At 44.8% G+C, this 15,345-nt stretch overlaps 1 protein-coding gene across 5 annotated transcripts in view; it reads left to right on the top strand.

The window, feature by feature from the left end:
- Nucleotides 1-2,303: 2,303 nt before the first annotated feature.
- The window catches only part of CLEC16A (C-type lectin domain containing 16A), a 97,448-nt gene continuing 84,406 nt past the window's right edge, over nt 2,304-15,345 (top strand). For 2 of the 5 annotated variants that reach the window (XM_082199653.1, XM_082199652.1), the window contains exons 1-4: nt 2,304-2,618; nt 11,060-11,188; nt 12,510-12,643; nt 13,711-13,859. In XM_082199653.1, coding sequence (XP_082055779.1) covers nt 2,539-2,618; nt 11,060-11,188; nt 12,510-12,643; nt 13,711-13,859 — 492 coding nt within the window. In that variant the 5' untranslated portion in view covers nt 2,304-2,538. The remainder of the gene's footprint in view (nt 2,619-11,059; nt 11,189-12,509; nt 12,644-13,710; nt 13,860-15,345) is intronic. The other 3 variants (XM_082199650.1, XR_014213661.1, XM_082199651.1) reach the window with 3 other exon arrangements.

Here is a 15,345-nt window from a genome sequence, read left to right as displayed (position 1 = left end):
TATATATAGTCCCCCTCAAGAATCCTGCGAACTGTAGTTTATCCCTCACGTAGCTGCAAGGCCCAGGCCCCTTCACAAACCACAGGGCCCAGGATTTTATTTTAATTTTTTGTGTGGGGATACAGTGTGCTTTAAATGTATTGTGTGTGCATATCAACCATCTTTTGCAAACCACTTGGAGGGTTTCTTAAAATCAAACGGTATATAAGTTTTGTTAAATCAATCAATAAACCCTTCCTGATTTAAAGGTCCTGGAGCAAGGTCGGGGAAACTAAAAGTGTCATTTCATCCCCTTTCTGTAAAAAGAAACTGTAATGGCTAATATGTGTCATTTTGCACACACACACCTGCTGTACAGTGGTACCTCGGGTTACATACGCTTCAGGTTACATACGCTTCAGGTTACAGACTCCGCTTACCCAGAAATAGTGCTTCAGGTTAAGAACTTTGCTTCAGGATGAGAACAGAAATTGTGCTCCGGCGGCGCGGCAGCAGCAGGAGGCCCCATTAGCTAAAGTGGTGCTTCAGGTTAAGAACAGTTTCAGGTTAAGTATGGACCTGCAGAACGAATTAAGTACTTAATCTGAAGTACCACTGTAGAAGGAAGTGAGGGGCAGATGGGACTTGTCGACCTGGGAAGGCAACCCATCTAGGAGGAGGACAACTCTGATCCTATACCTCTGTTGTCTTACGGGACATCTTCAGGAGAAGAACAGGCTCAGGAGCAAACCCTACACAAATCCGGTGGGGTCCCTAAGACAGTTTGATGGCGCCTTGTGCGCCTCCTTCCAGCAACTCCTGCAGCCAAGCTGGCGCCAAACGTCTTGTTTTCCTTTCCTGTCGACGGAGAGGGGAGTCTTGTCGTCTGGGCGGCCCAGATCCTCCATGCACACTCTGCCCAGGGCATGTACCCCAGGCAGACCACTACTAATGCAGCAGTTTGACTTCACCCCCAGGGGCTCAAGAGACAGATGCCAACCCCTCAAGGTGGTGCCCAAATAAAGAATACAGTGGTATCTTGGGTTACAGACGCTTCAGGTTACAGACTCCACTAACCCAGAAATAGTACCTTGGGTTAAGAACTTTGCTTCAGGATAAGAACAGAAATCATGCAGTGGCGGTGCAGCGGCAGCAGGAGGCCCCATTAGCTAAAGTGGTGCTTCAGGTTAAGAACAGTTTCAGGTTAAGAACAGACCTCCAGAACGAATTAAGTACTTAACCCGAGGTACCACTGTAATTGCAAATACAGTGGTGCCCCGCAAGACAAATGCCTCGCAAGACGAAAAACTCGCTAGACGAAAGGGTTTTTATGGTTTTTGAGCTGCTTTGCAAGACGAATTTCCCTATGGGCTTGCTTCGCAAGACGAAAATGTCTTGCGTTTTTTGCAAGTTTGTTTCCTTTTTCTTAACACCGTTAATACAGTTGCGACTTGACTTCGAGGAGCAACTCATAGAACGCGGTGTGGTAGCCTTTTTTTGAGGTTTTTGGTGATTTTTGAAGCTTTTCCAAAACTTTTCCGACACCGTGCTTCGCAAGACGAAAAATTCGCTAGACGAAAAAACTCGCAAAACGAATTAATTTCGTCTTGCGAGGCACCACTGTAAAATAATAACAAAAACCACCCCGCTAACAATTGATTACGAACCGGCATTTATGTCATAGAGTCATGGAGCTGAAAGGGACCCCAGGGTCATCCAGTCCAGGCATAGGCAAACTCGGCCCTCCAGATGTTTTGGGACTACAACTCCCATCATCCCTAGCTAACAGGACCAGTGGTCAGGGATGATGGGAATTGTAGTCCCAAAACATCTGGAGGCCGAGTTTGCCTATGCCTGATCTAGTCCTTGCTATGCAGGAATCTTTTGCCCAACGATTAAGCGTCTCCCTCCAAATCACAGCAAATAAGGTTATTCTTGCACTACCAATTGCGAATCATTCCGAACAAAACCACTGCAAGCGCTTTCCGAATTAATTCCGAATTATTTCCAAAGAACTACACCGCTAACAATTCATTTCCTATGGGGGAAGAACCCTCCTCCGCCCCTCCCTCACCTGCCTTAAAGGCCCCGCCCCTCGCGCAGGTCACAAAGACCCGCCCCCTGCCCTGCGCCGGGGACGCAACCTTCCTCGCCCCTCCCACTTCCGGGTTCCCACCTTCCCACCTCCGCGCGGGGCACGCTGGGACTCGCAGTCCTCTGGCTCGCCTTCTACGTATGCCTCGGCGAGAGCAGCTGCGGGCCGAGGAAAACTACTTTTCCCGGCGTGCCCCGCGCCGCGGCTCCGCGGCCGGGTCTGTGCCGTCGCCTCCGCCGGGGCGGAATGTCCGAGGGTGCGCGCGCGGGCGTGGGGGCGGGGAGGGTGCTGGGACTCCTTCCGCCTGAGAGGAAGAGGAGGAAGAGGATGGCGGCGGCCGAGAAGGAGGATGAGGCGGCGGCAGCCGAGGCCGTGAGGCGGTAGCGAGCGAGAGAGAGCGAGCTGAGAGCGAGAGAGAGTCTCCGAGCGCGGCCCTCCCCTCCGTCCGTTTTTCTCCCCTCAGGATGTTCGGGCGGTCGCGCAGCTGGGGAGGCGGCGGGCACGGCAAGGCCTCGCGGAACATCCACTCGCTCGACCACCTCAAGTGAGTTTTCAGGGCGGGAGGAGGCTGTGAGGGACTCGTATGCCGGAGGGGGGGGGAGGGGCCTCGAGGCAGGTGGGCTCAGGTGGACGCCCCTCCCCCGCTCGCCCCCCAACTGCCTCTGGGGCTCCTGTCACGCGGGACCAGTGGCGTAGCGTGGGTTGTCAGCACCCGGGGCAAGACAAGTAATTTGCGCCCCCTAACCCGTGGATTTGCACCCCCTAACCCTAACCCCCAGATGTTGCGCCCGGTGCGGCCGGCCCCCCCTGCACCCCCCCACGCCACGCCACTGCGCGGCACCCACTATACGCCCCCTCCCCAAAAGGTCCTCGCTTATACGAACGCTAGGAGTTAGTCCCAGAATTCAGGTGTCTGGACTGCGTGCAGGGCCGGATTCAGGTTTGATGAGGCCCTAAGGGACTGAAGGTAATGGGGCCCTTTTTATGTCCAGCTGTCCTTTGTCAACAACAAATGGCCGCTGGTTTTTGTGTTGAATATTTGCCCTATGGTAATATAAGGACCTAGTAGGTATCTAAAGCCATTTGCACAGAACAAATAGGAGCCTACACAACACTGTTGCTGTATGTAGGTTTTATTCTATTTGCTTTTTAACAAATGTACATCCAGTTTTTCCCCCCTTTAAATTTTTTTGGGGGCCCTAAGCTATAGCTTGTCTAGCTTATACTGTATGTAAATCCAGCACTGACTGTGTGCACAAGCACACAGTGGGCTAGATTGAAATTGAAATACTTTATTGTCACTTGTACAACTTGTATACAGTGAGATTACACAGATTATACAGTGAGATGACCCTGGAGGGTCCCCTTCCCACTCCAGGATTCTGCGATTCCATGAGCAGCCTTATAAGTGAACCTCGCTGTTTTGTGTTTGCATTTCTGACAGCCAGTTGACCAGGGAAGGAGATCAGACAAGTGGGGGGGGGGGAGCGTTTTTTTCCACTTGCTTGCTTTTCTTCTTCTTCTTCTGAGGTTTTCCTGGGTTCCACACACCCTGATCCTTTTGAAGTCAAGGTTGTGTTGGTTGGGAACTTGTTGGAAATTTCCACATAGGAATCAGTTATGCAAACGCTCACCTAAGGAGCAATTCTCTGACAGCACATTGTTTTCAGATGGCAGGACCTGTGTCCGTGTTTATATATTTGTTTGTTTATTGCATTTAATATCCCGTTTATCCCAAATACCTCAAGGTGGTGTATGTGGTGAACGGCCCCCAAAGTCGCACCCAGTGGTCTTGTATCTATATATAACATATCTTTCCGTTATAAATATTTTTGTGTGAGAGAGAGAGGCTTTAAGAGAGAGAGAGAGGACACTTGAGGAAGTAATGAGGGAGAGTAATGTGCAATGCGTATGTAGTTACCTTTTGTTAGTATTTGTAGCCAGTGACCATTAACAATATCAACACAAATGCTTACATGTAAAAGCACCAGTGGTCCAATAAGGCAAAGATAAACCTCTAGAATACAAATAGGATTTAAAGCATTCATTTGGCTTCTACGGATACAAAATTAGATAGAAAAGATTTTCAAAATAGCAGATAATGAATCCATTCAGATAGCACGTACCTAAATATGTGTCAGTGCTAGTATATCCTGTATGTGTTATGTTTAATATAGGCAAATATGTATTGCTTTATTCCCACCTTTTTCTCCAAGGAGCTGAAGGTGGAGTACATAGGGTCTTTTCTCCTCTCTTCATTTTATCCTCACAACAACAAGCTTGTGAGGTCGGTTAGGCTGGGCTTGAGCGTCATGACTGAGTGGGTGAGCTCTAGCTACTACTATCCATGGGTGTAGAAGAGGCCTGCTGAAGGAAAAAGTTGCATTGGGGGCTCCTTTTTTTAGCTTGGGGGAAAGTGAGTAAGGAAGGGCTAGATGATGATGATGGTGTATAAATCATGCATGGCATGGAGATAGTGGATAGAGAACAGTTTTTCTTGATCTCCAGTCACATTATAACTTGTGGAAATCCAGTGGAGCTGAATGATGGAAGATTCAAGGCAGATAAACAAAGGACTTCTTCACATGGCACATAGTTTAACTATGGAATCCATTTCCACAGGAGGCAGTGGCAGTCACCAACTTGGAACGCTTTGAAAGGGGATTAACCAAATTCATGGAGGACAAGATGATCAATCTGCCTGCCCTAATGCACATTGTAGACCCCTAAGTGCCTCATTTAATTCCCCCTTGTGCATGAGGCTTTCTCCTCCAACAATGGCTGTCCCGTGATTTCTGCTCCCTAAATCTGGAGATTGCTCTATGTTTTGTTAATCCAAATTGAAGAGCTGAATCAACTGCATAGAGAATTTCCAGATTTTGGGAGGAGAAAGCCTCATGGATGGGGTGGGTGGGAATTAAAGGAGGCACAATCTACCGGTACATTAAACCAAGGTATGGACGAGTCCTTAATGCCACTTGCTGGGAAGATAGAGAGAGTGCTGTTGTGTTCAGGTTCTTCCTGCTATCTTCCCAGGGGCATCTGGATGGCCACTGTGAGAGCAGAGTTCTGAACTAGGTCCACTTTTGGCCTGATCCAGCGGCCTCTTCTTATGTTCTTATGGGTGGATGGACTGACTGGAGTGACATGATTTGTATTAGGTTTATGAGGTGCCTGATTAAAAATCAAATTCTCTTGATGATGTACACAGTAAAGGAGGCCAAATTAAAAGGAAACCATGCAACAGCTCAATAAAACCATAAATCAATAAAACCAACCCAGCAATAGGCAAGATCCAGCCATAAAGTTCATCATAGCCAGTTGCAAATTAAACGCCAGCTGCCAATTCAACCAGTTACAGCACAGGTTGCCAGTACAGTGGTACCTCGGGTTAAAAACTTAATTTGTTCTGGAGGTCTGTTCTTAATCTGAAACTGTTCTTAACCTGAGTTACCACTTTAGCTAATGGGGCCTCCCGCTGCTGCCACGCCGCCACCACACAGTTTCTGTTCTCATCCTGAAGCAAAGTTCTTAACCCGAGGTACTATTTTTGGGTTAGCAGAGTCTGTAACATGAAGCGTCTGTAACCTGAGGTACCACTGTATTCTGCAGAGGCAAAAATAATATGAATGATGTGCCCATCAGACCAATGATCCGTCTCGTCCAGCATCCTGTTCTCACAGTGGCCTGTGGGAAACCCACAAGTAGAACCTGAAAAATATTTCAGATCCTTTTCTAAGTAACATTTTGCTTTCCTCATATTTATTTACCTATTTAATTTATAGAGCTGCCACATAGCAGAAGTACTCTAGGAAGCCAGTGATGTGGTGTTAGAGTAGCACTTGGGAGATCAAGGCTCAAATCCTTACCCAGTCATGACCTGGGTGACCTTGGAGTCAGTCACAGTCACAGGGTCGTTGTAGGGATTAACTGAGGAGGGGGATGAAAGGAAAAGGTGGGATCTAAATGCAAAAAAAAAAGCTCTTCTGCTTTAGAAAGCTGGAAGGCCAGCCAGATGGAGAGGTCAGTCACCAACCTGGCGTCCAGAGATCTCCACAGGGTCACTATTGGACCTGCGTCAGTTGCAAAATGTGTCTAATATGGAGAGGTGACCACCTCTGATACAGGAGGGATTATATGGCCACCATGACTGATAGCCTTCTCTAATCCTCTTTTAAGCCATCTAAGTTGGTATCCATCACCATATCTTGTGGGAGAGAATTCCATAGTTTCTGTACCATGTGAAGAAGAACTAACTTTTGTCTGCCCTAAATCTTCCAATGTTTAGCTTCACTGAATGGCCCCCATTGGATTCTAGCATGTAACTTTTTTTGAATAAGGAAAAGTAGAATACAGTTTACTGTTTTGTGTTGAGAACACAGCACATTGTGTGTGTGTGTGTGTGTGTGCATGCGTGCATGTGCACATGTTTGCATGTTTGTATATATGTATATATACAGTGATACCTCAGGTTACATATGCTTCAGGTTACATATGCTTCAGGGTACAGACTCCACTAATCCAGAAATAGTACCTTGGGTTAAGAAGAAGAAGAAGAAGAGTTTGGATTTGATATCCCGCTTTATCACTCCCCTTCAGGAGTCTCAAAGCGGCTAACATTCTCCTTTCCCTTCCTCCCCCAAAACAAACACTCTGTGAGGTGAGTGGGGCTGAGAGACTTCAGAGAAGTGTGATTGGCCCAAGGTCACCCAGCAGCTGCATGTGGAGGAGCGGAGACGTGAACCCAGTTCCCCAGATTACAAGACTACCGCTCTTAACCACTACACCACACTGGCTCCCTCTTTGCTTCAGGATGAGAACAGAAATCGCGCTCTGGTGGCACAGCGGCAGCAGGAGGCCCCATTAGCTAAATAGGTGCTTCAGGTTAAGAACAGTTTCAGGTTAAGAATGGACTTCCAGAAAAAATTACCGTATTTTTCGCTCTATAACACGCACCCGACCATAACACGCACATAGTTTTTAGAGGAGGAAAATCCGTAGGCATGCCATCTGTAGGCATTCCTTCCATAACACGCACAGACATTTCCCCTTACTTTTTAGGAGGAAAAAAGTGAGTGTTATGGTGCAAAAAATACGGTAAGTACTTAACCTGAGGTACCACTGTACACACATACACACATGTATAGTGGTTAAGGTGTTGGGGAGACTGTGGTTCAAATCCGCATTCCGTCACGAACCTCACTTGGCGACCTTCATCCAGTCACTCTTAACTCAGCTTAAGCTACCTTGCAGGGTTGTTGCAGGGGGGGGGGGGGGAAGGGAGAGGATCCAGCTATATATCCAGTCTTCAGATCCTGGGAGGAAAGCTGGGATAGGAATGTAATGTAATGAACATAATTGTATTGCATCCAGCTAAGTCCTACTCAGAGCAGAGCAGAGCAGACCCACTGAAATTAATGGACCTAAGTTGATTAGGTCTGTTAACTTCAATGGGTTGACTCTACCATCCATTTTCACAGCACTTTACAAAGTAGGAGAGGGCATCTCACTGACCTAAAAACAGCTACAAGGGAGATGAGTGTTCAGGGATGGAGGTGGAGGCAAGGGTAAATTTAGAAATGTTAAGAGTTCTACTTCAGCACCAAACAACAAGCCAGTGCCATGAGAACCTTCTAGTTTGAAATTTGACACAAGGAAGAGGGAGGAGACGGGAAATAGAGACAAGGATGCATGTTTTTATAATGTTGCATGTGAGACAGAGGAGTGTGTATGTGCACGCTTCATGATGACCTTGTGCATGTGACAGGCTTGTTCTGATGTTTGTTTCCTTTTATTTGTGGTGGGTGTTGGTGTAATACATACATCTAACTAAACAATGTTAAGTCTCTAGCCTTGCTGGTTGTTTATTTACACACTCTGTGATATGTAGGGAATATGTTGACACTTTGTATGTTCATTTGTATTTAAATGATTCCCCCCCCCCTTTAGAATTAAAAAAAACACCCCATAATAGGCAGCTTACAAAATTAGATTAAGACAAAAATAGCAATTTGTCAATCTGGTAAAACCCTACCAGGAATAACAACCGCAAACCAAGGAATGGTGTGTGCAATTATGGGCACACATACATAGATGTGTACATTCTCCTGGACTGTTGTTATATTGATAGGCAAGTGTGTGCGTGCACACACAAACTCTCTCTTTCACTCTACATAAATACTTCATATTATTATTATTATTATTATTATTAATTTATTACCTGCCCTTCACCTTAAGGTCCCAGGGCATGTTGCAACAATTAAAACACAATATTAAAAGCAGTTTAAAACAACTTGCAACCACAGAAATAAAGTGGGCCCTAAAAATACCTATGCATCTCGAATGTCAGAAGCCAAGGTAAAGAGGTGCTTCTTCAGCATTCCCCAAAAGCTGTGACATGAAGGTGGTAGGCGTACTTCTGTTTGTGTGTACACACACACACACACACACAGTATATTACATATAATAGCCTGTTTGTTTTTTTAAAAAAGCAGCTGACAAAACAGAAGCAACTTGAAATTATTTAGTTGTTTTGGTGCCTGCCTTAGCCTGAAGTACGACTGGTCAGAAACACAAATGGATTCCCCTCCAGGTTCTGCGAATCAAGGTGGTGTCAGTCACACTACTGGATTCCAAAGCAGAGACAGATGATGAAAGGTGATGAAGTGTTTACTTTTGAGCTCCTCTCTCTTTTGACATGCCGATTTTTGAAACCAATTTCATCTTGATAGGCCTTAGAACCTATCTGAAAGCAGCTTTGCTGAATTGTCATCTACATCAAATCTGTATGTGGATTTCCAGGTTTGGTCCAGTGGGGATAAGGAGATTGGTGCCTTGTGTATGTGGTGTGGTCCGATGTGCACTCAGGAGGAAAAGATATATCCAGGATTTGACCATCTGTGATCATGAGGGTTCTGTTTTGCATGGGTTGTATGTAGTGTTCAGCATAGAATACAGTGGTACCTCGCAAGACGAAAAACGCGCAAGACGAAAGAGTTTTCTTTTTTTTGAGTCGTTCTGCAAGACGAATTTCCCTATGGGCTTGCTTCGCAAGACGAAACGTCTTGCGAGTTCTTGCGAGTTTGTTTCCTTTTTCTTAAAGCCGCTTAGCCGCTAAGCCGCTAATAGCCGTGCTTCGCAAGACGAAAAAACCGCAAGACGAAGAGACTCGCGGAACGGATTAATTTCGTCTTGCGAGGCACCACTGTATTTGTGTACGGTATGTCTTTGTTTAATACTGTAGAGTTTAGTCACCTGGCATGGTGAGGCTCATACTTGATTGTGAGTGTTGTAGAAGGCTGAAAAGCCACAGAGAGTCCTGTAGGGTGAAAATAAGGAGGGTGAGCACATGTGGATTGATGATGTGGGTGCAGAGTTTGGGCATGTAAGGCTATGAGCTATTTCTTTCTAGGCAAGATTCGGAAAACAATTCTGACACAAAATTGTGCTGGGCACATTGCTGACTCTTGGCCTCAGTTTTCCTTCTCTGTGAAAAAAGAGCCCCAACCCATATCCATTTCTAAGGCCTTAGTGAGGACTCGCAATCTTGTGAGTCTCCTTTATGTGGGCATTGATTCACTGGGGTTTACCACTAAGAAAATATGCTTGGGGATTGCAGCCTCATATTATCTTGATGCAGGAGTTCTTCAGAGCATTCCACAAGCATTTTAAATAACTCCTAGTGCAGTTGTTTGTTTAAGGTGCTCCTTGATTCATCAGAGTCGACTGACTGGTTCCCAGATAGCTATGGCTGGCTGCACCAGTGTATTGAAGCAGCCTTAAAAAAATATTGAACTGCTCGTAGACAATGGACAATTGGAAGCACTTCACACAAGAGAGAATAAGCTCCACTGTCTTTAAGATGTAGGGATGGGTACCAACTTTGAAAGCTTTGAAAAGGACTGGACAAATTTGCCATGATAGCTGAGTGGAACTTTCAATGTTCAGAGGCGGTATACTTTGCATCTCAGATGCTGATGGCAAACAAAGGGGAAAAGCCATGTCCTGCTTGCGAGCTTCCCAGAAGCATCTGCCTAGCTGCTATAGAAACAGGATACTGGTCCAGGTACATCCTTGGCCTGATCTATCACAACAGTTCTTGTGTTAACTCCTTAATTGTCATAATCTACATACCTATACATTTTACTAAGGCTTTGGATAAATCTAATTTATGATTTTGTTCAGTGTCTTAGCAATGGAAGCTTGGAGCTTGTGTAAGAAATGTAGTCTGTATCTTTGTAATAAAGTGGATTAGAAGTTCCACAGAAATGAAAAGGGCTAAAAATAGTGTCATGGTTAGTGCTCCAGGAGGTGTGGTTAAATCTGTATAAGTAGAATCATCTGGTGCAGTTCTCTTAATTTGTCGTATGAAATACTGGAACTGATTTTCTAAATTAAAAAGATCAGCATGTTGTGTAGTCATCCTCCTAAATAACACTTTTTGCCTGGAATAGATTTGCCAAAGCATGGAGTACAGATTTATTGAGTCTTTAGGGCACAATTGTGATTGGAAAACCATACTGTGGTCGGTGTGGGACCCGTTGCTGTGAGCAGCAGGCTTTGAAAGCGCAATTCTTTGGCAGACAAGTATGTATGGGACAGGCTCCCTAAAAGTAAAATGTTTGTACCATATTTAGTGTAGTTTAATAGCTGATGTTTGTATCAGTTATTGTTAATTTTCATTTGCTGGAAATGGGCTGCTCTTTGCACCTGGAAACCACCTTAAAACAGGATGTGCAATTGTTTTTGCAAAATAGTGTTTCATAAGCAGGGGTGGAGAATCTTCAGGCCTCTGGATGTTGCTGATCTACATCTCCCATCAGGCCCAGCCAGCATGGCCAGATGCAAATTGAAGTCCCAACAGCACAGGGAGTGCCTTTGTTCATTTGCAAGTAAAGTAGCAGAGCCATTTCAGTTGGCTGCACTTCAACCTGCTTGTTGCAGTCAGTGTTTTCATATCTTTTTTCTTGTTTGCTTGTCTTTCAGGTATATGTATCATGTTCTGACCAAAAATACCACTGTGACTGAACACAACCGCAACCTGTTGGTGGAGACTATTCGATCTATAACTGAGATCCTAATATGGGGAGACCAAAATGACAGTTCAGTGTTTGAGTAAGAGCTTTTAAGTGTTTGCTTTTGAATACAGAATATAACAGTATGAAATATAAGCTGATACGCCACTGATGCAAGGGAAGAAGTAAAATGAGGGTGTAAATTCTACCTATGCGTACTCAGAAAGTCCGTGGTGCTAAATCCCAAGTAAGCCCATGTTGGACTGCAACCATCGTAGCTTGATTTAAATCAGTGATGTGCAGCCCAATGCCGTGTTTACTTCTACACGGTTGGGGGAACCTATGGCCCTTCAGATGTTGATGACCACCAGCTCTCAGTAGCTCCAGCCAGCATGGCTGCAGGTTCTCAATGTCTGGTTTAAGAAGTCCCATTGTGGTTTAGTGAGCTGCAGCCTCAAATTGCTCACAAAAAAGTAGTTTCTCATTGGTACCTCACACATTTTCTAAGCTGCGGTGGACTTATAGTACAGATTGGCCTGGTTCACACGCAGTGTTAAATCATAGTTTAAATTTAAACTGTGGTTTACTAGGAATTTTCAGTGTGTTTATGCACATTGCTTAATATTGCCCTATTTGCTCCTCTTCCATTCATGTGCTTGCCACACTGGGAGGAACAAACCAGAGAACGGGCTGATTGTGTTGAACAAACCTTGGATTCCAATATTAGTGCATTTGGAGAAAAAACACAATTGCTGGTTCACATGAAACGCTAAGCCTTTTGTTTTTACCTCATTGTGGCAAAAGCAGGAGCAAATTGCACTATTGAGCAGCGTTCACTAGCATGCTGCTCACTTGTGTTAAAACACAATTTACTTTAAATGATAGTTTAGTGTGGCATGCAGACCAGGCCTTAGTAGGCTCTGCTTCTTTCTGGTGGTTCTGCTCTATGTTTTGCATCTGTTTTTGTGTACTACAGAACTCTTCAGCATTGCCCCAAACTCATCCTTAACTCAAAGTAGTAATGGTGTACCTTTGCCTGTTTTACAGACAGCTAAGTGTTTCAGAAGTGAGGCTTGACATTTACCAGTCAGTTATATCAAATGTCATCTCCTGGAGCCAAAGACCAATTCCCTGTGCCTGTGATGACTCGATGGCCTCCAGTTTCCAGCCCATAATATAACATAGAACCTATTTTTAAATCTTTACTTATTTTTCCCATTTAAAAAAAGAATACGTGGAAAAAAGTGCCTTAACCCAATGGCCATGGTTCAACACCAGCAATGGTCCCACAGTCTTAAACAGGACTTGCTCCCTAGTAACTGCAGCCGAAATGTTTTGCAATAATCTTTTTAAGGATTGATTGATTTCCTTCATGTAACAAGCAGCAAACAAATCAGTAACAACTTTCAATGTTGTTCTAGTTTTTTCTTGGAGAAGAACGTGTTTGTGTTCTTTCTGAACATTCTGCGTCAGAAGTCTGGCCGTTACGTGTGTGTGCAGCTCCTACAGACCTTGAACATCCTTTTCGAGAACATTAGTCATGAAACGTCTCTCTGTAAGTATGCATGCCTCCATGTTGCCTTTAACAAAATAAGCATAGTTTTGGTTTTGCAGTACTAAACCTTTGCTGCCTGCCTTTCTCAAGTGGGATGTGAGGAGAGGGCTAAGTGTCCATTTTCCCAGGTCAGGAACTGGGAGGTGCTACTTTGCTGTGCTGAAGATTATGAGTTTGCAACTTGCACTGGATGGTTGTTGTCTGTCAGCTGGACTACAAATTAGGGCCCTATTGGTTGAGATAGGGATGGCAACCAAGGCATGGAGCAATCCATAGCCGTAATCCTATGGAAATGGCTCTGGCTGACTTAATATTATTAAATTGTTTTCCCTGACAGTTTATTGGGCCACACATTTCACCTCCTTCACCTCCTTCCTACCCATTCTAAATCTGAAAAAGATAACTTGGTTTTCATAGACCTAGGTTCCTGTGGTCCAAATAAATAAATAAATAGCCAACTGTCTGTTTAGAGCAGTAAATAGGAAGCCTTCATTCTGAGGAGGTAGGCGGGGAAATGGAATAGAGACTCATGGAACTGGGAAGGAGTCGTGTGATAGAAGCATTTAAAAGTTGGTGTATGCAACAAAGGCTGCTCCTTACATTGGAGAAAAGTACGCTATTAGGGAGTTGAGGCATATTCTTTGCTATGTCTTCACTTTAAAAGGGATCTGCTACTAGGTTGAAGTCTCTTATCTAAAACTAGAGGGGGATGAAGAAACAAGATGGCATCAAAAACTCATGTGCAGGCTTTTGAATGTGCTTCTAGCAGACTGATTTTTTAATTGTTCCCATTGTTGCTGTCTGACTTCTCTTTAATCCAGCCTTTCTGAACTTGGTGCCCCCCCAGATGTTTCTGAATTGTAGCTTCCATCCACCACAGACCACATGGTTGTATTGACTGGGGCTGAACATCTTGAGGGCACTAGATTGGCAGAGGCTGTTCTACTTGGGTGCTGGAATACTTTTAGGAAACATTGCTTAATAGAACAATTTCTGTGAATCTCTTCATTTTTGTGCAATTTATAACGTTTGTACTGATTATGAATGTGTCCCCCCCCCCTTCCCAGACTATTTGCTTTCCAACAACTACGTAAATTCTATCATTGTGCACAAATTTGACTTCTCGGATGAAGAGATTATGGCATACTACATTTCGTTCCTGAAAACACTTTCTCTGAAGCTCAACAACCACACGGTTCATTTCTTTTACAATGAGGTAGGCAGAGGAACCCCTTTCAACTTGAAAATAAAAAGTTGCTGCTGCAGTGGATCTATGAAATGTGGGTGGTGAAAATGAGGTTCTTAAATTGGCCCCGCAGCCAAGAGGGTGGTGACCAGGCAGGAATCAAGAGGCTAAGATCTGTTTAGAAGGGTTTATTTAAAATACCCCTGCAAAATACTCCAGAATGCATTTCACTTTGTGAAAGATGTAAGTGTAGTCGCAACAAAGAAAAATCACCAGCATATTATACCTGAATGATTCCTGGGGAAGGGAGAAATAGGGAGCAATATATGAAAATATTTATATGGCAACACAAAATAGAACATGAGTATGCGACTTAGCTATACTTAACTTGGAAAAACTTATGCAGATTTAAATTAACTGCAGCTTCGGTAGTCAAGGGTCAGTCTAACCTAGGGCTGGGAATCTCTGGCCCCCCAGATGCTGCTGGGTTCCAACTTGTATTATCTCTGGCCATTGGCGATGCTGGTTGGGCCTGATGGAATTTGAAATCCAATAACTTTTGGACGGCTACAGGTTTCCCTCGCCTTGATCTAGCACTGTACTGTTAATGTACTACTGCCCAACAGACTGTGGACATTAGGAGCTATCTCCTTGGACTCGAGCAAAGATCTGTCCCACGAGACACCACTTTGGCAGTGTTGCAATGGAATAATCCCCCCCCCTGCTTTTCTTTGTCCTTTATCTGCTTCTTACCAGGAGAGGGCACCAGAGCTTAAGCAGTCTGACTTGGCATTAGATTAAATGTCTCCATCTTAACATAGTTATTTGTTTGTTTTTCTGTGGAAGAGGCAACATGTTGATCATTAGCTACAGCTGCTTTCACTCAGCAAATATAACATTGCAAGCCTGTCTTTATTGCAGGCATGGGGAATCTTCTCTGGCCAGTGGGCTAGATAATTATTGCCCTGTCCCTTGTTGGACCAAACTTTCACAGTTGAGCAGAGCTTCTCACCTGTCAAGTGACTGTGCTTTGAAGCCCAAATGGTTGGGACTGTACATGAGTTTTGCTGAGGGGCTAGAGAGGAAGGGCTGTATTTTTTGTATGATAAAAAGAATTGATTTTTCACTTTCTTTTTAAAAAAAGCTGCTCGATGTCTTGCGCTGCTGAGTGTTGCTGTTACCATTTATTGTTCATCATGTTGCTGTTAGCATTTATTGTTCATCATTTGCACCTTATTTTATTATGTTAGCTACTGTATTTTTCCGTCTTTAAGACGCCCCCTATTTTGGGGACCTCAAAATTTAGAAAATAGGGGGGTTGAGCTTTTGGGGAGGACCTGCAGCAGCCCGCCGGGGCAGAGCGCGTGGCCGCTCTAGCCAGAGCATGGCCACAGAGGGGCTGCACTGGCTTCCCATGGCTGGCAGCTCAACCAGCCGATGGATCCTGGCGAAGGGAGGTGGCTGATCAGGCCCGGAGAGAGAGCGTAAAACAGCCAACCGCAGTCTTTCCAGGCAC

This window comes from Podarcis vaucheri (assembly GCF_965113315.1).
Source record: "Podarcis vaucheri genome assembly, chromosome: 14".
Taxonomy (NCBI): Eukaryota; Metazoa; Chordata; class Lepidosauria; order Squamata; family Lacertidae; genus Podarcis; species Podarcis vaucheri.
The sequence above is the reverse complement of the archived record's forward strand: the minus strand, read 5'-3'. Positions and strand labels throughout refer to the sequence as shown.